This window comes from Neolamprologus brichardi, chromosome 2, assembly GCF_056152115.1.
Source record: "Neolamprologus brichardi isolate AB-2024 chromosome 2, ASM5615211v1, whole genome shotgun sequence".
Taxonomy (NCBI): domain Eukaryota; kingdom Metazoa; phylum Chordata; class Actinopteri; order Cichliformes; family Cichlidae; genus Neolamprologus; species Neolamprologus brichardi.
In genome coordinates this window covers 24,679,786-24,702,393 of record NC_142105.1, presented here as the reverse complement: position 1 = coordinate 24,702,393, position 22,608 = coordinate 24,679,786, and the positions used below count along the sequence as shown (strand labels likewise).

The 22,608-nt window shown below is 40.0% G+C and overlaps 2 protein-coding genes across 3 annotated transcripts; one reads left to right on the top strand and one right to left on the bottom strand.

The window, feature by feature from the left end:
* Positions 1–624: 624 nt before the first annotated feature.
* On the top strand, positions 625–1,840 carry LOC102785055 (gastrotropin-like). Its single transcript, XM_006781517.3, has 4 exons — positions 625–777; positions 884–1,044; positions 1,141–1,230; positions 1,357–1,840. The coding sequence occupies exons 1-4, from the start codon at positions 711–713 to the stop codon at positions 1,414–1,416; spliced, it is 378 nt and encodes a 125-aa protein (XP_006781580.1). The 5' UTR covers positions 625–710; the 3' UTR covers positions 1,417–1,840.
* Positions 1,841–5,141: 3,301 nt separating this feature from the next.
* ccnjl (cyclin J-like) lies at positions 5,142–22,608 on the bottom strand. 2 transcript variants are annotated; one of them, XM_006781519.3, is made up of 6 exons: positions 22,344–22,608; positions 21,618–21,704; positions 17,977–18,187; positions 8,922–9,221; positions 8,671–8,830; positions 5,142–8,579 (listed from the first exon to the last, which is right to left on the bottom strand). In XM_006781519.3, the coding sequence occupies exons 2-6, from the start codon at positions 21,684–21,686 to the stop codon at positions 8,066–8,068; spliced, it is 1,254 nt and encodes a 417-aa protein (XP_006781582.1). In that variant the 5' UTR covers positions 21,687–21,704; positions 22,344–22,608; the 3' UTR covers positions 5,142–8,065. The 2 variants fall into 2 exon arrangements, with proteins under 2 accessions (XP_006781582.1, XP_006781583.1); XM_006781520.3 differs by having other exon boundaries at positions 21,618–21,701.

Below are 22,608 nucleotides of genomic sequence, written 5' to 3'. Positions count from 1 at the left end.
AAATACCTTCCTGACTGCAAGCACCAACAGAAATGTCCAAACGTCTTGCATATTTCTTTTTATTCATTTTAATAAATCTTTTTCAGAAAAATGTCACATATTCAGTCTCAGGTGTGAATATTCTGGCATCTTCCTTTTATACTTAACGGTGATATAAAAAATATATATTACTTGTTCTGTGGAATTGGATTTCACTTTTTTGCTGTTTTTTAGCCACCAAACATACTTTTTTTTCACAGCACAGCAGTAGAGATCAGACAGGAAAGCAGGAAGAGAGCAAGGGGGAATGACACGCAGTTTTTTTTCCCATTATTTCTCAATAAATCCACAAAACAGTAGCTTCGTCTTTCATTTGAAGGAAGTTCTTTTCTGGTGTAAACTGCTGAACCTCACCTGAACGACCTCCTTTGACATGATGCTGGCATTAGGACATACTGTGTTTATCTTCTATTTTACTACACCACATGTTCAAACATGCAGATGTCCCTTTTTACATCAGCGAAGGGCTGGAAAAACCTGATACAGGCAGGAGCGTGGACATACCTTGCAGCTTGTGACACTAGTCTTAGGAAAAATACCACGTGTGGGGGTGACACATTGTGAGAAACGTGTAAGTGGAAAGGAACAGAAAGGTGGTTCAACGGGAGCAGGCCACTCCTTTCTTGACTCAAGAACTCCTTTCCTTTTTTTATTTCTGCTCTTTTGGCATCATGGGGTTCAGTGGGAAATATGAGCTTGAGAGTCAAGAGAATTATGAGGATTTTCTGGAAGCAGTTGGTATGAGGATACTTTTTTTTTAAGCCACAAATGAACTAATGTCAGGCATCATTTGTTTACACTTTGTTGGACTTCTTGCTCTGGGATTTAACCCGATTGTTCACAGGTCTTCAAAATGCCAAGACAGACCACAAGGCGGTGACTGAAGTGGTGCAGGACGGGAATAACTTCACCTGGACACAAACCATCCCGAACTGGACCTGGTCCAATACATTTATTGTTGGTCAAGAATGTGAGCTGACGACGATGACAGGATCCAAATTCAAGGTGAGGAACTAAAATGCACAGAGGAAACAGCTGACAGTGTTCACAACTTTTAATGAAACCTTCATGTAACCAAAGCTCCACGATATTTTTCTTAAGGCGCCTGTAACTATGGAAGGCGACAAGATTTCATGTCAGTTCCCTCAGTACCTCTTCACAGCAGAGATCGTTGATGACAAGCTAGTAATGGTAGGAGAAGAAGCCACTTATTCCCTGCACTTTTCGAATGAGATTAATAATCCCTTAAATAAATCCATTTGCTCTTTTAATACCAGATTATCTTTAATCCTCTTTTTTTCTTTTTTGCGTATGCAGACTTGCGTAACTCCAGGAGAAAAGGGTGTAACCTTCAAAAGAATCAACAAGAGGATCTAACACCGCGAGACTCAACACGCTTGGATGGAAAAGAGGCTGCAGAAGGTGAAGCATGACAGTGCCTGTTAAATGGGCCGAGGAAGAGCTTCGCTGGACCTCACGGGTCTGAAATTTAGGCCCAACACAGCAGAAGTGGCCAAACAACATTATGTACTGTATTTTTAAACATGTCCATCTGTAACAGTGTTCATTTTGATCCAGTGAACATCTCCTGTTTTACTTTCAAAGTGCTAATGATCTGCCACTGTGCTCTGAATTTGAAAGTCAACAGATTTTCCATCCACTTCCTTTATGTGTTGTTTTACAGACTTTTTTTTTACTTGTATGTCTCATTCATGTGAAATCATAAGCATAAGGTGATCTCTTACATCACCTTATGCTGAATGATTTTTTCATGACTATTAAACTATGATTTAAATAACTAACAGAATACTTGATCAGTTTTAGTCAGTCTTTCTGACTGCTCTGTCCGCTGTCTTCTTGTGATGTGAAGAACAGCACGGGCTGAACTCACACTGACATAAAGGCCTTTATTATTACGATTATTAAAGTCACACTTTACCCTCTGATTCTAACGCTGCAAGCACACAGTGACCTTAAGGTGTTGTTATTTGGTCTCTAACTCTGTTCAAACTTGCGAGACCTTGTTCCGTAATTACAGAGCATCCTGTGAAAGATCATCATTCTCATCTTTCTTTACCGGTGAATGAAACTCGCTTACGCAGTGCAATCTTCCACAGCTGGTCTCAAAGAACAGAAGTAAAACCACATCTGCTGACAGAGAGAAAATGAGTCTTTTGCTCATATTACACCACAGTCTGTGCATCTGATGCTTTTTCAGTTTCCCTTCCTTTCAAAACATGTTATCTTTTTTTTATGCATTAACACATAAAGCCCTTCGTTTAGCTTATGATATGAATCGTCAGGCTGAAATCCACAGTACACCTTAACAAAGGCATAAACAAGCGGTACAATAATTTTAATAACTTCCTCGGAGTCTTTTATTATCTTCATATTTTCCCTGAAACTTGACAGTGATACCACAGAGCTGATGCGCTGATGAACAAGATAAACTGCGGAAGAACTTCTGCAGCATCAGTTTTTAAAGTGCAAGGTTTCCTGTCATTTTCATCACTTCCTTTTTGTGTCGAAATGATTCTTGAACTCAAAGTCAACTTCTCTTTTACTCTCTTTACTTTATACTATAATAAACTCAGTTAAGCGGAAAAGCAAATTCAAAGCAAATTCAATGCCAGTTTAACAAATGGGAAAATATATTTCTGTGCACATTTGATACATGAAAACCCGAGGAGGGACAGATATCATAAATACAACCCCATACACATCTGCGCTAAATAAACCTGCTAGTAAAGATTGCTTCTTTAATCTTTTTTGTAGTTTGTGGTGTTTTGATTCATCAAAACTATTAATTAACCATTGATGTGGGACATTAATTAATTAATTAATGTGCTTCTCCCCATCCCATTAGGTTTTAGTGGGATGATGAGAGGTAACTGATGCTACATCTCCTCTTCCAGTTCTGCCTTACCTTGTACATTATGTTTTCCAAAATAAATGATTTTTTTTAGTCATAGATAAAGGACCAAGTCCAATTCTAAAACCTCTAGAGTGAGGGAAGACTGAAACAGCACAGTTTAGTAGTGAGAAAAATCCCGATTGTTCGGTTATTGCACGTCTAGTCCATCCGATTCACCCTCAGCATGTGGTTTTGTGGCTGTTGGTTTTAATATGACTTTTGTGCTCGACACGCCAGGCTACAGGTGCGTTTCTCTAATCTCACCACTAGGAGGTGCCCTATTTCTTCATAAAAACAGAAGAGTTTGGCTTTTAAATCAATTTCTCGGCGTAGAGTAAAAAAGATTTCAATATTTGCAAGAGAAAAAAAAATTCAGTCTGTTTCGAAACACTATGGGAATTATTTGCCTTAATAATGCAAAAGAAAATTAAAAAAAAAATACAAAGGAAAGTAAATATAGTTGAAAAAAACTTATAAGACTGGGCTGTGTTCACTTGGACAGTCGCAAATGTATAAGAAGTATTTATGCATATATACTTCTAATGAAATTCTATATCAGTGGTACATTTCATCATGAAAGAGAAAAAACAGAACCTCTGTAATCACCATCTATAATCTGTCAAGTTTTAAGCTCGTGTGTGGTTAAAATCCCGCATATGATGTCATATCATAAGGGTCCTATCATGTAGCTGGGCTTTTTTATTGAGCATAACATCAAACATGTGGGTTTTTTTCTTGTCCTGTGTACTTATGTGGAGGGGGGGTGGGAGGTGTATTTGACAGAACACCTGTGCTTCTGAATCAGTGTTTTTAAGTGAGGTTGGATAAAATAAAATGAAATAAAATAATGATACAGGGGGAAATACATGATACATGATCGACCATGCTGTTTACTGTCAAGTCAACTTATATACACAGTTATTACAAATTTACATGACATAAAAAACCGTCCAATGGATTCTTACTGTATTAATCAGACAATGAACCCACTAAAGAAAGCACTAGATATTTTAAACTATATATAGCACTCCCCTGCTGTACCAAGACAAAAATATCCATTGTATTAAATAAGTAGCACCCACATTAACCTTTATAAACAAAACATTTCTAGCCATGTGTTAGATGTAATTACAGTAGAAGCCCTTCAATAACACTGATTAAATGTTGCATTGTGACATGAGGTGAGCGGCTTTCTCTGCATCCCCCTCCTCACCCAACCCTTTTCCAAATTCCTCTCCTGAGGACACATTCAAAGGAAGCCGGGAGCTTTCTTCTGTAGCTCTGCATACAAAAGCCTACAGGAAAATGATCCATTAACAAACTGACGCCTGGAGCACCACCCTCCCCCTCCCCTCATCCACACCTCTACAGATGAGCCCCTGAAGACTGAAGATCTGGAAAATTTCTCACAGTGGTATCATGTTTGTTGGTTCTTTAGGATTCTGTGACTGAAAATTTTAAATATTTGCAAGCAAACATAATTAAACAACAACGTTCCAGATTTTCTCAGTTACACAGTAAGATAAATATGCCACTGTGCTGCAGGGAACAAAGCTAAGGCTCAGCAGTCTCTAAGAGTTCACTATTGTGCGTGCGACATGAGGAGGGTGGTCGGTTTGCAAGCATTATACAAGAGGATAATGTCTTGTTTGTCAGAGAGAGCCCCATCACTGAATAGGTTTCTATATGTCAAAATGCCACACAGCATAGAAAGCACTGATGGAGCTGCGGAGGTGGACGGCAGGAGCAGAAAAGAGGCTTAACTTGTTCATCAGCACTCTGATTAGTGATGCTCCTTTACTACCCCACCAGTGGTTAAAGTGTGGGACTGACTGATTAAATTATTTGCTATAGATTTGACCTTAACTGCAAAGTGCTGGAAGAGTATGCACATGCTAGTCTGCATTCATGCATAATCAGACAAGAATTACTGTCTGGTACTTTTAGTTCTGCATATAACCTCAAAAAGATCTAAACACAGCTGCCAGGTATTTTTATTTTAAAGCAGAAGAAATGATTAGAACACGAGTAACAGCACTTAAATAAATGTATTTAAACTGCTCCACTGGCTTTAGCTTAACGCAGGGCAGGTTTAATGAATGGTGTGCTGCAGTGACAGTATGTGGTCACAGCTGGAGGGCTGTGTGTAAAACCTGCAGGAGTTGTTACATTGTCTTCTCTCTAAGACAAAGTAACAGTGGGAACCGTGTGCACCCAAAAAGCTGCAGGCACTTGAGAAGAAACACACCTTTCACACACTCACTTCAATCTTTTGTGTGTTTATTTTTTTCATGGCACTTTATGATAAAAACAGATCATTTTATCATTCAGTGTCACATAAACCAAGGCTACAAAAGAATATAAAAATACAAGTTGGATGTTTGCGGTGTCATTTTTACTATCACATTAGACGAGGGTTGTTTGGTGTGACTGGCATCAGCATTTCTTATGGAAAAAAAGAAAAGCAAAAAAAAGCATGGTTAAACTGGCTAAAAGACAAATGCATTCGGTAATATCTATCACTCCCAAGCCTGATGCTGCAATATGCAACATATTCATTGTGTTCAGAACCCGCCGCCCCTCTCTAGGGGAGATCCAACTTACAGCAAGTCAAGTCACAATTATAATTTTTTTTTTTAAAACTTATATAAGTTATAAAAGATGAACCAGTGGTAAACATGAGACAGTGATGGCTGTGGTCACTTTAAACAAACAAACAAAAACAACGTATTGCACCTTTGACACCTCAATGAGAAGTTGCTCTTGAATTATGAGAAAGAGAAAAATTAGCTAAAAAACAACAAAAAACTCTAATTCACACCAACAGCATTCAATGAAAGAATCAGAAAAAGACTGAACTAAAATATAATGAAGACAAATGGAATGCATAAAATACAACAAAACTGTACACAGAGTTAGAAAACATAAAGGCATAGTATCATGGTTTATATCACTGAAACACATCAACAAGTCCTTTTGGTGGATGCAGGATTATATTAATCTGGGTAATGCTGTTTCAGGAAGCTTCATGTAGTGTTGTCTAACAAATATCTGTACATGTCTGTGAGCCTGACAACTGCTCAGGACAAGGCACGGACATGAGGAGGCTGCCCAACGTGCACAACTAACACCAGAATGAAGTGAAAAGTCGGGTCATTTAAACGGCAGGCAATTCAAGGTTCAAGAAATTCCAAGTAGCATATCTGAGTTTACACTTTTTCCAGAAAGACATCACAGTTTTCTACAAAGCTGAGAAGACACTATCAGTTCAGTCAAGAGCTGGAACAATGAACAGATTCACTGATGTGTACTTTAAATGTTTCCTGACTCCAGCCTGCTTTTCTTTGCCATATATAACTGCAGATTTTCTATATTTAAGTAGAGTTTAAAAAAAAAAGTATGAATACAATTAACATCATTAATGTTTTTAAGCTGATTTCAGAAATATCAGACAGTTCCTCAACCTAAAACCCAAATAGATGATTTGCAGCCCTAATTCAGTCAAAATACAGTAAAAAAAAAAAAAAAAAAAAATCCAGAAAATTGGAGTCGGCAAAGTTACAGTATCACTATGATACCAGCTGGCACTGGGAAGACGGAAGAAATGTGGAACAATTAGAAACAACAGGCTGCAGATACTGGTGTGTCAAACAAGCGACCGTGGGCTTATTCAGCCATGTAGCAGAGTATTTCATGCATTCAGTTACTGAGTTGTACACAGTATGGTCCAGTGATGAATAAGGGGAGTATTACAGCCCCCGCAGATGCTGAATTAGCATCCACTTTAAAGCATAAGCACAGAATAATGAAGGAAAGGCTGCTAGCTTCAGCCTTAAAACCTGAGCCTGTTTCTATGAACAGTTACAAAAAAAAAAACTAACTGACCAACGGTGGATTTCTAAGCTGGCAAAAAACTACATAATATCAAAAATGAATATTTAAAAAAAAAAGTCATAAATAAAAGCTATGACATGTTTCAATGGCATCATATTCAAGTATAATCTTGTTAAAGTCCCTGATACATAGTGGTTCATGTAAACATTTGAGTCATTAACACAGACACAGAACCAACAGTTCAGAAGGCAGCAGCAATTCATATGTACAACACACACCAGCGTTGTGTCTCCTTTACCATGCTGGTCCAGTCACATCAGTTTGTCTTTTAATTCTTTGAGTGGTGCTGGAGAAATTAAAACTTTAGCATGACAAAGCCTGCAGCTTTAACAGAGCCACACGTTCACCTGCATGCGTGAGGGCTCAGCCACAAGGCTCGACTTTGGAGGTGAGAGAGAAAAAAAGATGACGAGGGAGGCGGGGATAAAAATACCGCAGGCCTGATGGAGCTGCGGACTTCACCTGCTGTGCACAGAACAATGACTTCTTCGTCCCCTCTGAGGTCTTATGTTGTGAGGAATTCTCAGAGAAGCCCTTCAGCTCATTAGATCAATGTTCAATGACGTGCAGGAGACACAAGTAAAATTTCCACTGACATACACAGTCTCTTTGTGCTCTGCCACGTCAGCAACAAGCCTCCATTTCTTTCATCTCTCTGAAATGGTGGCTTAAAAAACAAAAAACAATATCAGCCAAATTTTCTCTATAAACATGTTCAATTTTTGGGATTAGTAATTAAAAAAAAAACTAAAAATAAAACGTCAAGCAGCAAGATATGCTTATCACAAATACTTTGTCTTCTGTGCACTTCTAAAATTGGCTCAGCTATCACAACTGAGAACAGGCACTGAATGAGGTGGGTGTTGGATCACACGGCTGCTTTCATCTCATTCACAGTGATGACAGTCTCAAAATAACACAGATTTATAAAGTCAGCTCGGAATATAGGGATAAGAATTTCACAGCGCCTCAGTATTTCATGAGGCAGAGGAGCATTTGTCATGTCAGTGTGATGACTTCCACTGGATCTTTCTTGCTTTTGGACCTCTGTTTGCGTCTGAGGCGTCTCTGTGAGAGGGACGAGGGAGCTGGGCAAGCTGAAGCTGTTGCAGTGGCGACGGAGAGAGAGAGGAGGTCTGTAAGTGGGTGTTTGGGGATTTGAAGGTCTCTATCAGCGGACTCCCATGGGGGTTTGCGTTCCCTCTCCGTCTCCTGGCGTCACCTGTCAAAGCAGCCGGCTGTGAACGTGTGATGAGCCCCTAGGTAGCTCCCACTGTAAGCCATGCTCAGACAATGTCGCGGCTCTCCAGCAAGGGCCATCTGCACAGAAATGGGGCCCTGGAGCGGCAGCCCACGAGTCCCCGGTTGGAGACCTGAGGTTAGGCTTGGGTAGGAGGGGAACGCCCCCGCAGGAGTGATGGAGGCAGCCCCAGCTAGAAGACCCATCCTGTGACTCTGAAGAAAGTCCTGAGACATGTTTACCACAGACCCCAAAGCCTGGGACTCAGCTAGTGCCTGCAGCTGGGATAGGGATGGGGAATGCTGAGAAATGTGTGGAAAGCTATCTGGCTGAAAGAGCAGCTGTGGTGTGGAGGAGGTGGAGGAGGCTGGTCTCTGGATGGCTGACACTGGAGAGAGGTGAGAGGTCTGCGGCTGGGACTGCAGAGAGGAGGGCCGGTGAGGAGGTGTGGATTTGGCTTTATTGGCCTCCTTCACATCGTTGTCATGAGCACTAAAAGGGAAAGGCACATATTTCAGTTGTTATCACACCTCCTGCAAAAATGAAATAAGTCAAGAAATGTGTGGGTTTGTGCGTCCCTTACAGCAACATCAGCTCAATGCACTGGGTGAGGTGGTCCCATGTGTACCCTGTTAGTAAATGCAAAGCAGTTGTCCAACTTGGAGAAATCTGAAGGCAAATACGAGATGCTGCCACACACGCAGCAGCAACCTGGGATGGCCTGAAACTCAGAAAGGCATGGTCTGTAAAAGAGAATAAAGATCATCACTTCATGTTCAACACCTGTGTGACACATTAAGTAAAGTACAGTTCACTACCGTCTTTTAAACTCACCCTGCAATGAAACCTCCAGGAAGTAGTGTGTGTATTTCTCCATGAAAGCCTTGGTCTTGGAGAGGGAGGACAGTGGCCAGCCATTGTAGAGGTCGCCCTCCTGCACTGAGGCATGGAGGTAGTAGTCAATAAAGTGGGCGGGTGTGGGCATACACAGATTCCAGCCAAAGGTCTCGAGCAGCAGGAGCTCCATTTTGATCAGATCCTTCTTGTTGAGAACTATGTTTAGGCTGCACATGAACCCCAGAGAGTTCAGCTGCTCCAGTTTGGGGACCCGGTCCTCCTTCTCCTCAAATTTGCCTGCAAAGAAGCAAAGATGTAGTGAGGGTGGCTATAAAACTTTAGTTACACCTTCAGACTTTAGAGCCATAAAGACAAAAAAAAATAGAAACATCCAATATTTATTTAACTTATGTAACAGTTTACATATGTATTCAAGGAGGCAACCTCTGTATTGCACTTAGCTTGCAAGTTCTTAAAAATATAAAGCATTACACCAATGCAGAAGACTTTTAGCTATGGTTTTTGTGTTATGGGTAAAGATTTTGAACAAAAAAGTCTTTAACATCTTTAAAAATATATAATAAATTTTGTAGGCTTTAATGGATTTATAAAATATGAACCAACTCATTTAAACGGTCATTAGCTGCACCTCTTGTGGTGACAAAAAATGTAATTCATAACTAACATCATCTCATGTACTGACAGAAAAGTAAGTAAGAATGGAAAATGTGAACCAGAATGAGTTGCATCTGGAAAAGGGTGATGATGATCTTTGCACAAGAATGTTTATTAATTGTTTTCCCTCTTTTTAACAAGATTACCATCATGTGCAGCAGGTTTACGGTTAGCTCTAAAGCAGTTTATTACCTACTAAGAATTTGCAATTAAGTTGGCTACTCCCGAACATCTGGCCATAGAGCAAAGTGATTATACTAATAAGCCCAGGGAGGCTTACAGTGGACCATAAAAGGACTTCCTATGAAAAACACGGTCAGCTCAATCCTCAGTACTTTTGTCCCTTTGTCTCACTCGCAGACATTAGAGAATCGTCATTTTTGGTGAGCCCCCCTCCCTGTCCTAAGACTTCCTGCTTTCCATAGCAACAGCCCTGAGGCCTCTGGGGTCCATGTGACCAATGAAGTGGGGTGTTTCTGCCTTTAATCCAAGGGTCCAACAGGCCTCTTCTCAAACATTAAGAATGAGGGCGAGGAGGGGTCGGGTTACACTGATACAGACTCCCTTTAAAGCCTGCAACAAACTGCATGCAGCTTTTACTACTAACTTTCAATGGAAGTTGCTGGCTCTCAAAATCAGAGCTCAATTTTTTTTAATACTGCTTCTAATTATTGGGAAGAAATCTTGGACATTTAGCTGTGCAATAAGACACTTTAAATTTAAACAAATGGGTTACGGGATGAAACATAATGTAGCTATAAGCAGTTTTTAAACAAGTATAAGTCCTCCTGTGGACATACAAAAGTGGATCCTAGCAGATAAATTACACCAAAAATATTGTCAATGATTACAACATGTTACTCTGCAACAAATGTTTTCATACTGCTTAGACTTGATAAATAGGAACAGATCAAGTTAATACAGTTTAGTCTAATTGAGAAGCGCCTAAGAGAAGCATTCAATAAATAAATACATACATAAACACATAAATAAATCAGTACTGTATTATAGACAAAGAAACAGAGAAAAGGTTTCTAAACTAGATTTAATATTTCTTTGGCCCTGGCAACAGGACTGCATGTGATCGTGTTGCCAGGGATCATTTGCAAAAAAATACAGTTAACCCAATAGCTTAACAATAAGCCAATATTAATCTGATTAATGAATTTAATTTTGAGGACCACCAGACTTGCCACGTTTATTAAACCATATTTATGTCTAAATGTCCGATTTGCTCTCTCTTGCTTTCTTTATAAGGATAGAATTTACATAATATAACATTGAGAATAAAAATTTATTTGCAGACATTTAAATAATCAAAAATACATATTTTTCCTGCCTGGAGACGAAATGTTACCCCATTATATCACACTGGTAGGATTAAAATGTTACACTTCAGCTTGGCGAAAATATGCATTAATCCGGAAACAACGAAAACTCTCTGCAGGAGTAAATCTTCTAATCTGAGACAAGGCCAATGAAACACTGAAAACAGGAGCTTTACTAACCTTTCCTAGCTACAGTTATAAGCAAACAGCAACAATTACCTGATACTGTCATTGTCTTCAACAGACCTCATTTTCATATTTGAGCCCACGTCTAGTAGAGCGTCTTGAGTGTCTTCCTACAAGTGTAAATTTTATCACCTATGCTGCAAACCACCATTAAGCAGGGGAAGGAAGAGAGAGGGAATGGGACTGGCAGGCCAACATGCAGGGATGTGGGGGTGAGACAGTAATTAGTAGAGAAGCAGTAATCGTGTCTATCAGGCAGAACAGGAAGCACAAAGAAACAGTGTTGTTTTACAACCACTCAGATTCAGTCCATGGCTCAGTCCACACTTGTCCCATTCTCTCACCCTCATATCCTTTGGATCAGGTCTCCGTCTGCTCCTAGACTGCTATGTCCACACAGACACTGCCATAAAAAGGCATCACTGCCCCCCTATCCCCACATAACCCCAGTCTCTTTGATCCTTAGACACACAAGTCAAGCTCCTTATTGTGTTCTGTGCTTATTCCTTTGGTTTACAACAATGAGTGACCAAAAATAATCTTCAGTCAAACCTGCCAAACATAACAAGTGTTTAAACCAGAAACAGGTTTAAGTTAATATCATGGAGATTACAGTGTGTCATTTCAATAAGTGAACACATCATCAAAAAACACAGGACGGTGAATAAATTCCCTTTATTCACCCACCCACTCCTCTCCCGCAGTCTGACAGCATCTGAATATAGCAACTTAATGTCTGAAAGGCCATCCTCGTCATTTACACTTCATATTCAACAAGTCTGAACTACATGCAATCACACTAACAGATAGGCATGATCAAGATTAGCACATTTCATGCTTCTCTGCGTGCCTCAGCTCACTAGAGAATAACCCTTAACAGCCATAACATATACATAATAAGAGTGTCTCTCACCAACTCGGTTTCTGATTTGCAATAAGATTAAGACATTCTTGTATGATGCATTGCTGCCATTCCCAGTACACGAGAGCATGTTTCAAGAGGCTGTGTGAGGAAGGGTTCGACTGTCTAAGCTAAACACATACTGTGATATTGTGCTTAGTGGCGATGACAGAGTCCTCCTCTTGAACAAAAAAGTTTAATTATACTTCACTAGATTTGACACACACTTGCAGCAGCAAGTCTTTTTCATGTGTGGCGAATACAGTGTAACATAGCTCTTTCTCCATCACAGACATGGGTGGGTCTGAGGAATCTTGTTCTGAATGACAGAAAGCCTGCACCATAACAGACAGATGAAATCAGAAAGCCTACAACTAAGAGTACAAGTAGCTCCTGGTTCTATTAACTCTGAAGTACAATAAATCAGACCAGTTACCATTAGGAAATGTTATCTAAAAGAGCACTAAAAATGTAACTATACATTATCCAGCCATCTATTCATAGCTTTTTCTGATTAACTAGCTTTAATTAAGTTAAATAGTGGAAAAATAGCCAATGGGTTCCTCAAAATTGAAAGATGTTGTTCCCAAATTTCACATTTTTATCCAAACAGCAATCAAAAATGAAAACGTATATAATTTCCTCTAACAGAAGGCTTAAGTCATTTTCACACATACAGTGCAGCCAGGAACTATTTTTGAGATTACCAGGTGGAGCGGTGGTGGATCGGACATTAAACAAACTTCATGTTTCCAGCAGAAACTCTGTGACATCAGAATACCATTTCTAAGATTTCTAGGATCATAGTTTTTTGTTCCTCCTACAACAGCACCTAAAATCTAACACTGCTTTCCAGGAGCCAATGGACAAGATGAACTACCGTAAGAAAATTACTTTAGACTAATTTGAGACATTTTTCTTCAAATACTATTTAAATCGTTGATTACTTACCTAAACTGTTGTTATATACAATTGTTGTTAAATGATAAATATCCAGAGCTAAATAGCATTATAGAGTCATTTCCATCTGTTTTAAAAAATTAAAAACAAAATCAAATGTGCAAAACAGTATATAGCACTACACTGTTAAATCCACAAGTGTACACAAACCAGTACTAATGATACATACAATCATACAAGTACTAATCACAGTGTTCGGCTTTGTGAATTGTATCATATCTACTCACTGCCATTTTATTGGGATAACAGTGTGCCGTTTCACTGTTGCCAGTATGAAAGAGATGATGCATTCCTCTCCTGTGAGTTCAGCTCACCTGGAATGCAGACGGCTACATGATTGTATCTCAAGTCAGTAAGGAGTATAGAGTGACACTCCAAGGGTTTTATTTAAAAGCTTTCTTTTTCATCTAAACCATGTACTTCTCCATACAGAGCAACTACAAGACACCTATTATTTCTCACAGAACCCACTGGTGATAATAATGATGAGAAAATGTGGAGCGTTGTTGAAAATTCAGACTTAATGATGTGTGTCACAGGTTAAGGTTAGGAAGAGGTAAGACCAGGATGCAAGGCTTCCTCCCAGGTGTGTCATTTAGGGAAAAAATGGGAGTTGGGGGTGGAGATGGAAAGCAGTTTAGAGTGATAGGGGCTGTTAGAAAACCTGATAGTTGTACTCTCACATACACAGGACTCATTTTCTGTTTCACTCCATTTTGCTGACAATGTGCAACTCTACCAGTTTTCAATCAGCCTTCAAACTTTCTTCACCTGGTAGTTCTCCACCACATCTAAAACTATTAAAGCATCTTTCCAGATTTCTTGGAGAAAATCTAAATATATATTTGAAAAAGGACACATTAAACCAGAAGCCCTGAATGACAAAAAAAAAGACTTTATACACAACAAAGCTTCAGATAAATCAACCAACAGCCCTGTGGTACATGTGAATGACTTCCCAAACAGGATTTCTTACTGCTATCAATTAATGCTGATAATCTCACATAAATAAAGCTCACCCTGCTTTCTCTCTTCAACTTGACAGCCATGAAGGAATTTCCCCTGTTCTTTAAACACAATGTATTTGTCGATTCATCTTTCATTGGCAGGGAAAAATTAGACACAGCTCCATCACAGAACCTCTGTGTTGACACCGCAGGTTCTGCCAGCTCTTACAATGTAGCCCTGGGCCGACCCTTGACCCCTGATGCTGAATGGTTGGGTGAGCGGGGAGAAACTGAGAAGACTCAGTCCTGCATGTGTATACATATATATATACACATATATACACACACACCGGTATGTGTGTGTGAGATTGTGTGGGGGGATTCAGAGACTGACTGTGTGAAATGCCATGCAGTATGTGTGGTGACACAGGGATTTTGTGGGGAGTTTCAGGCATTGCACAACAAAACACAAAATTTGACTAAATATTGACATTTGCCTGCAGTTGGGGGTTATAATTACAAAAAATATCTCAAACAAAAAGATGAACTGCCACATCTGTTTATGGATATTTTTAATAACATTTTCCAGCAAACTTGTGGATCCCACACTTCTTTATTGTGAACACATGTCAACCGTTCAATCAGAATCACAGATTTGGACAGAGAGGGAAGTGAGTCCCCTATTAATCAACATTTTAGGGTACCCCACCGAGTGGTTCAGTTCTAACATGTCCCATTTTGCAGGCTACCACCTCTCCCTCCCTTTCTACCCTGTTTAACATCAGCAGTCAACCTGCCTTTGAAGTACCGCTCCACTCATTTCCCAACCCCCTCAGGGATGTGGGAGTGCTTTTTACTGGCTATCCTGTCCCAGGACTGGCTCTCTCTGCCCGACCCTGACAAGGTGAGAGAACGAGGAGGAAACAGAGCCAGCAGCAGCAGAAGGTAAAGGGACATTACCAGAACAAGCCAGTTTTATGTCTGTGTGTTGGTGGTAGTAGTGGCGGCATTTTAATGGCAAACTCTGAAATGGATCAGACATGAATGTGGATTTTAATGAGGTGACCACAAGAAAGGACTCAGTGGGTTTATCACAAGGTTGCCACAGCAACCATGTCCTCTTTTAGTGACATTAGCTTACGGCAAATCTCTACCATACACACACACAAACACACGCCTGCACACACAACAGCCTGCACACACAACAACCTCCACCCCTTGGAGTGTGCTCCCCTCCCCCTCTATGGGAAGGGTCTGGCTGGCTGGCTGGCTGGCCTGCTTGCATTGACTGGCTTTTGTTTGAGGCCTGACTCGGAGAGCATATGGCAGGTGCCCCTCGGCACACAGTTCCTCCCCACCCCCGGGCTCCGACGCCTATGTAAGTGCACGCTGTAGTCTCTTTAGTTGTGCCGTTTCACAGGATGCTCTTTTCTTGTAGAATCAGAATCAGAAGACTTTATTTATCCCCAAGGGGCAATTAACAAACAACAGAACAGCATAACGTTGAAGATAAGGACAATAAGAACAGGCATTAAGAGTTGTAGGGCTCATGGAAAGAAATATATGAAAACCACCTTCAGCGAGAGCTTGTAACTGAGATTCACTCAGGAGCGTTCACCTGTCCTGATCAGAAAATAAATGTCAACAAGACTGATGTATCACTGCAGGACTTCAACACAACAGATACTTAATTCTGAGGGAATATATTGGCTTTCTTCTCAAAATAAAAATCAGCAGTCAATAAACCTCATTTCCACTTACTCGGTTTATAAAAAACTGACCATAACCTTACTACCACAAATGAAGAGGAGCTCATCCTTACGCAAACACAAGCACTCACAAGTTCCCACAAAAAACACAGATATAATGGAGAAACAGGATTAGGCAGTGACTGCTGAGAAGTATGAAAGGGGTACTGATTAATTAACAGAGTTTGAAAGCCAGGAGAGTTTAAAGAAAGACAATGTATGTGGCTGTCAAAGCCAGTCAGTGAGACCTGGGGAGGTTGTTCAATAACTAGGCCAAATTCCAAGGCGCGGATGAAAACCCGAGACAACTTTGATTGAAATGCACTTTCAAGCCCACATCAATCATGACAGAGACTCCCTCAAGTCCTGGAGGAGTGAGAACAGAGGAGAGCAAGAGAAAGCCTTAGTATCCGAAAGCCACAATCAAAAGATTTTTTTTAAATTGATTAATTATTAGTGATTAGAAGGATAACCTCTTTCCAGGTTGAGTTGATAATAATTATATCACTAAATTAAAAAACTCACAAAGCTATTCTTGGATTCTCAGGAGATTGATTTAAAAAAAAAAAAAAAACTCTTTCAAGTCTTATATTCAAATTTATCACACCACAGAGACTTCTGATTGCAAAAGCGGCATGTATGCGACTCCATACACACACACACACACACACACACTAACTGAGCCCTCCCAAGTGAACAGGCCCCGTTCCAGACTCTTACTCTGACAGCATCATTAGTCTAATTACCCATGATGCCAAGGGCTACATTAACGTACAGAAATCCTCACAGTCTGTTAATCACCAGACAGGCATACAGACACTAATAACTACCACACAACCTACACCCTGAATCTGCACTAGGGGGGAGGGGGGATGTTGATTAACACACCTGCTTTACACAAAACAAAAAGAAACATTTTTTGACTTCAGAGCAGAAAAGCAAATTGTTACTAATCAAACTAAACCACTACTTCACTCACTTTTGCAGAAACAAAGACAACTTGAAAATCGATACAACTACAACCAAAGCATTCACATCTGTGCACACTGATGCATTTTTAATAAGTTTGGAAGAACAAAGGAATTCTGTGATGGAAAACATCACTCTATTAGCAGGCTCAAATCACAGCTGGATTTGGTCTTTGTAAGTGTTTGCTGACAATAAGAAAGCACACAATATCTCCATATTTTCTCTGTTGATCACAGCAGAAAATTGCCATTAGAGAGTGAACAACTAATGGTAGTAAATTAGATTTGTATTGGGATGTTGGGTAAGCTGGAATTTGCAATCAATTAAATGAGTTTTGTTTTTGTTTTTTTAAACAAAATGTTTTGCAGCTTTAATTAGAGGACATTTTAACCTCAGAAAGTGCAACACTAGTTCATCTCAGGCTCAAACTGAAGTAGCCACTCAAATCATATTACAACAAGGATCAAAGATAAAGATAAAGTTCTGCAGGCATGAGCATAATCCCAACGGTTTCTCAAAAACAATGGAACCATCATGCTGTCACATTGGAAACCTGGTTTTATCTTAAACCAACACAGTGAACAGTAAACTGTCAATACGGTTCAGTTAGAAGGTGGAGCTGGAAGGGGAAAAAGCATCTCTAGAGTGTAACTCAAAATAGCTTAGTTGCAGGAAGTGTTTCACCTTGTGCCATCTGTGCACAAACCACAGTCAAAGCATTTCTTTTAGCACAACAGACTCACAGTGCAACCATTGTGTAGTTACAAGATGAAATATAACACTTTTTAAGATGAAAACGTAAACCTTAACCTCAGTAAAGGTTCCTGTCAGATTAAAGCTTAAGAAAACCATTCAGAACATCAATTAAAACTTTCATCTAAAAAAAGAGTTTTAAGAAAGAAAATCACCTTCATGCTTCTTAACATGTTCATATGGTCCTTTTTATGTTAGAAGACACAAGCCAAAAAGCACCACGACCCAGCGTTTTTTTTTTTTACATTTACTGCTCTAAAACACAGAGTATCAAAAAACACAGATCCAAACAGCCATGGCTTCATAAATAAACTAATTCCAATCAACTTGAAGAGTGGGGCTAACTTGTGAAAGATAGTGTTGGAGAACAAGGTTTCTCTAACAGCAGCCCATTTATTACCTGTGTGATAACACGTTCAGCTATCAAGAGGTGTGAAATTACCTCTAATCCATTTAAAAGCATGATGGGATTATTTTGAGATTACATGTAGGGATTTTATCAAGGAAGATATTTTTTAAATGCTTGGAATATAGAAAAAGCATGGGGCAAGTTTTGAGAAAATAAAAAGCTGATTCTGAACTTACTAGCTAGCAGCAGACAGGACAGAGCAATGACGTAGAGCTGCCTGACAGCCACGTCATAGTGGTCCATGAACAAGTCCAGCAGGTAGACTGCCAAGTGACGTGCTGTAGGACATAGCTGGTAGCGATTACTCAGGATGGCCAACAAGTCTGCAAAGTACCGTCGCATGCCAATCTGGGGAGAATGGGCCCGGTAGGCCGGCAACTTCAGCTCCTGAAGAGAGAAAAGATAACAGAGATGTTAACGACGGGGTGTAAGAGGAACAGGGTGGGCAGGAAGCAGTGATGAAAAAGCATGGGGCTCGAAAAGAATATGCATAATAATGGTGAGCCATGCTTACTAAATTCACTACTGTCAGGAGAGTGGTGGGTATGATACTCGTATTAAGAAAGGAAATTATTTTTATACCAAAAACTCTTGATTATGATTCAACCCTGGATCAGTTTCATTTAATTCACCATTGCAGCAGAAAACTGGAGCTAATCTGGGTCATTGCAGGGGTCTCTGAACAAAGGGGTGAGGGTTTGTGTGTGACGAGTTGTGTATGTGGTATGGGGAGGGAAGGGGAGGGCCTCCAGTGGAGGTTGAGTGGTAGATAGGATTAGGTTTCACCCCTAGCCCATCTCCTATTCATGTTCAATTAGCTGCATGTGTTTCAAAGTGGAATGAAGACACTTGGGGGCATTTGCATTGAATCAGCATTGGGTATCTTCCCAATCAACTACAGAAAACTGGAGAGAGACCAAGTTTCTAGTTTCAAAATCTGCCTCAGAGTAAGAAATAGGAGACATTTGGAACTGCGCGTACACAGAAGAGCTATTCCCCCTGAATTCATGATACTAATACTCGAATATGTTTTTATGTTTTTTTGGATGCATAAAAACAAGGGCTTTGGGATTTGATAAGAGATCAAGGATTGGCAGATTAATCTCTTTAGCGCCAACAAGGAGTCCTTAAAATAAAGGAAATATATCCACATTATGTCGGGACTGCTGTTCAAGAATATCCCATAGCTTAGGTTGGATCAAATCGTCCAATCTGACTAGTAATCAGTTGTTATATATCCACAAACCGCTGCCTTCCATTCTTGTTTATCATTCTTCCATTAAAATAAATCACAAATTGGAGGGCAGCAGCTAAAAAACCTGGCAGATCAGCCAATACTAGTATCAACCGTTTCTCTGAAATGCACTGATGGAAATGTGTACTATTATAGCCGGCACGCTGCACAAAAATTATTTGCTGTGAATGCAAAACTAAAAAAAAAAAAAAAAAAAGTCTTCAGACTGGCACTTCAGTGGAATTCAAAAATAAGCAGTACCCCCTACCAAATCAACATAGCAACACCAACCCCCGGTGCCATGACCTATCATATCAGCCAGTCCTCCCCAAACTCTGCTCCATCTGTTTGTCTCGGGGTACAAGGGCAGCAGGAGAATGGGGGTGGATGTGAAAAGAGGGGAGGGCTGCTGGAGTCTGCAGGGCTCTGGGGGGGTCTGCGAGGAGTGCAGAGGAGCCTTTGTGGGGGATCCGCACCATAATTAAGGATTCCACAGCTGCCTACTGATTTGCATGTCTGATAATTTGCCACATGCTACACACCACCGCTATCTCCCACATCAGGGCATTATCGCTGCAGCACACATCATTAAGGCTGGATGAGACTGTGGGGGTAAAGGCGCCATGCAGGAAATGTGAAGACCGCGTGAGGGCCTTTTTACGCACGGTTCTGACACTGACTCACCAATCTTTTCCATTACAGGTTTATGGAAATTTACTGTTTCTGAAGACATAAAACAACCAAGCAACTGACAATTATTTTATTTTGGGGGAAGAAAAAAAAGATTTACTCTAGATTTTAAATGAGTTGTTCTGTTTAGAGAAATCAGCTTTCAAGACACCTAAAAGCAGCATTCTTTTTTCATCTGGCATGGTTAATGATCCATAAGTTAAACAGTCATTTCAGCATAAAAACAGTTTAGTCTTGAGAACAAAATCTGAAATCTTGAGGTCTGTTCAAATTCAAATGAAAGTCTTATGGTCATTTATTACATGTAATCAGGGGATAACAGTGTACTCATGCTTCAATTTGCATTATCTGGTTTAATCCTCTTTATTGTACTATTATTACTTAACTTGATTCTTATCTATTTTTACTACTTGAAACCCAATGTGATTTTCTGGAATCTATTGGCTTTCCTATATATCTTTTATTCCCAATATGGCCTAGGTAAAGGAATGATTGTAAAGAAATTCCCAATTTTCTTTGAAACAACTGTAGTGTGTTTCTACATGAAGACATCTAGTGGTATCTGCGACCTTGTGTAGATGACCAAGACTCCTGTGAATTTGGGTAAAAGATTAAAGTCCATGGCAAGGAAAAAAATGTATAAAAAAAACACTACAACTGTCTACAAATCAGTCGCCTAATCAAAATAATTTAGAAACTGAGAAAAACCTGATTTGAAACTGTCTAACTCACTGCAGTACAACACAGGCAGGTTTGCACGGCATCCACCAGGTATTTCTGTATTGTAACTTTACATTATTTAGTGCTGCATATCATACTGTGGTGAAAACAGTTGCTTTAGATTTGACTAGAAACACTTGAGACGGACAGCATGTCTCTCATTGTCACAGATGAGAAAAGAGTGGGCGTGTTGTTTTGTTTCCAGCTCTGCATAGAGACTTTCAGTGTAATTGACAGCTCGCTCTGAGTCAGACACTGTCCAGCATGCGTAAACTGATTCAAATGCAATGTAAGCGTGTGACTCATTACATGCAGCTCACAACCACCCGATACGCTACACTCCTCATTCTACACACATTCTTGCGATTTGTGGCACATTTAAGATACCTGATCTTCTAAACCTGAGCTCCATCACTATGAAGATGAAAATGCCAGCAAAGTGACAGATGTCTCCATTAAAGTGACACATGGGGAAGAAATATGATCACGCTCTGAGGTTAATTAAGATGTTCTCAATTAATGAGCCTTAAATCCTCCATGTAATCTAATTTAGACTATGTTTAAATAGACAGCAGGACCGGGTAATTATATTTTCCTCGCAACATTACATCTTGTTGTGGAATATCAATACAGCTCAGGGTCTGATTCAAATGCGTGCCACAACTGCTCAAAAAAAGAAAAATTACTTTTAACATTTTCTTCTGAAAATCAATAGTAATCACTTGGTCTTTAGAATAAGGCAAAGGGTGCAATTAAAAAACTAAAACTAAACACTTATAATCCATTTGAGTAACAAATTTTGGCAAAGCTGCAGTTGAGAGTTTAACATCAGTGTTTGTTGACTCACTGTTAATCACTTTAATTCACGGATTTGATTAGGCAGAAGTAAAACTGTCAATGTTTGCTGGCGTTTTTCTAGACTTCCTCTGAGCTGGTGATAAAGATAAGCAATGCACTGCAGTGTGTAGCAAGTTTTTTATTTTATTTTTAATTCACAGACACTGTTGATTTTGGCCTCACTGTTTGAGGCCTGCAAAAGCCTAGTATTGTGAGGAGAGGTGGGGGTTACTGTTTTTAAAGGTGAATTTAAGTTATCCTAAGCGCAAGCAGTCAGAAGAAGGTCGGCAAAATAAAACTTCCTGTTAAAACAGAGCTTAGTTCAGACAAACTCACCTTAATGCGGAGGGACTGATGGATATCTGCAGCTAACTGATCCTTCCACCATTCCAGCTCCCTCTCCATCTTTCCTAGTTTTACCTGCTGAAAGCAAAATCAGACAAAGTTCAGGTACTTGAAGAAAGAAGCAAGGCCAAGCCAGTATAACCACCACACTGAAAGTGTTGAGACTATTTTTACCACATGGGAGGAAAGAAGGTAAAGCTGAATTTAAGTCTTTCTACAACTGTTCTCTTTCATTTAAAATGTAGGATTAGTAAGCTAGCTGTTTTGTTCTCGTTGACAGTAAAAAATAAATAAACAAATACTCTTTCGAGAAATGCGTTTTTGATAAAGTTTTTAAACACCTTTATCTCGCTGCACAGGTCTATTTCCCCGCATAGGCCATTTTCTGTGTTCGGAAACCTAATGGCTCGGTTAAATGCCCCCTTCGACCATGCTGTAGGTCAGTCTCATCAAAGCAGCCTTCCATAAAATCTCATTTTTAACGTGGTTGTTCGTCGCGACGGCAAATCACCAACCAGTCCTACATTTCAGTTATGACTGAAGGCGATTCTGCACCACGAGACTGCGGCCAAACAGACGGGCTTTAAGTTAACTGTGCCCACCAGGCTCAGAAATACTGAGCTCATCACAAACTCAGCTTATTTTTCCGGCAATCAGCAACAAAGAAAACTTTTTCTTTCTTTTTTAGTCTTGGTAGTTATCGCCCGTTTCACTCACCGCTCCGTCGGGAATGCCCCCCAGACCCCTTTGTCTCAGTCCGACATCCTGAACGACAGAACTCCTCTACGGCTCAACTTTGAGTAAGACCTCTTTTTGTCGGCGAAAAAACAAAGTTAATAACACAAAACAGAGTAGGTGCCACCGTTAAATCCCACCGACAGGCCTTCGGGTTCCCCGTTTCCCCCAAACTGTTCACACTTTTCCGAGAGAAGCCGCTGAGCCGTTTTCTCTCCGGTGGCTTCGCTGTTAACAAAGTAGCCTC

Bases quoted from the DNA above. Each gene is read 5' to 3' on its own strand.
- LOC102785055 (XM_006781517.3), top strand. From the start codon at position 711: ATGGGGTTCAGTGGGAAATATGAGCTTGAGAGTCAAGAGAATTATGAG. The intron at 778-883 runs GTATGAGGATAC...GATTGTTCACAG, and splicing joins GGATTTTCTGGAAGCAGTTG to GTCTTCAAAATGCCAAGACA. The intron at 1,231-1,356 runs GTAGGAGAAGAA...TTGCGTATGCAG, and splicing joins TTGATGACAAGCTAGTAATG to ACTTGCGTAACTCCAGGAGA.
- ccnjl (XM_006781519.3), bottom strand. From the start codon at position 21,686: ATGGAGAGGGAGCTGGAATGGTGGAAGGATCAGTTAGCTGCAGATATC. The intron at 18,188-21,617 runs GTGAGTTTGTCT...TTCTCTCTTCAG, and splicing joins ATCAGTCCCTCCGCATTAAG to GAGCTGAAGTTGCCGGCCTA. The intron at 8,580-8,670 runs GTAAGGGACGCA...TTTCCCTTTTAG, and splicing joins TGCATTGAGCTGATGTTGCT to TGCTCATGACAACGATGTGA.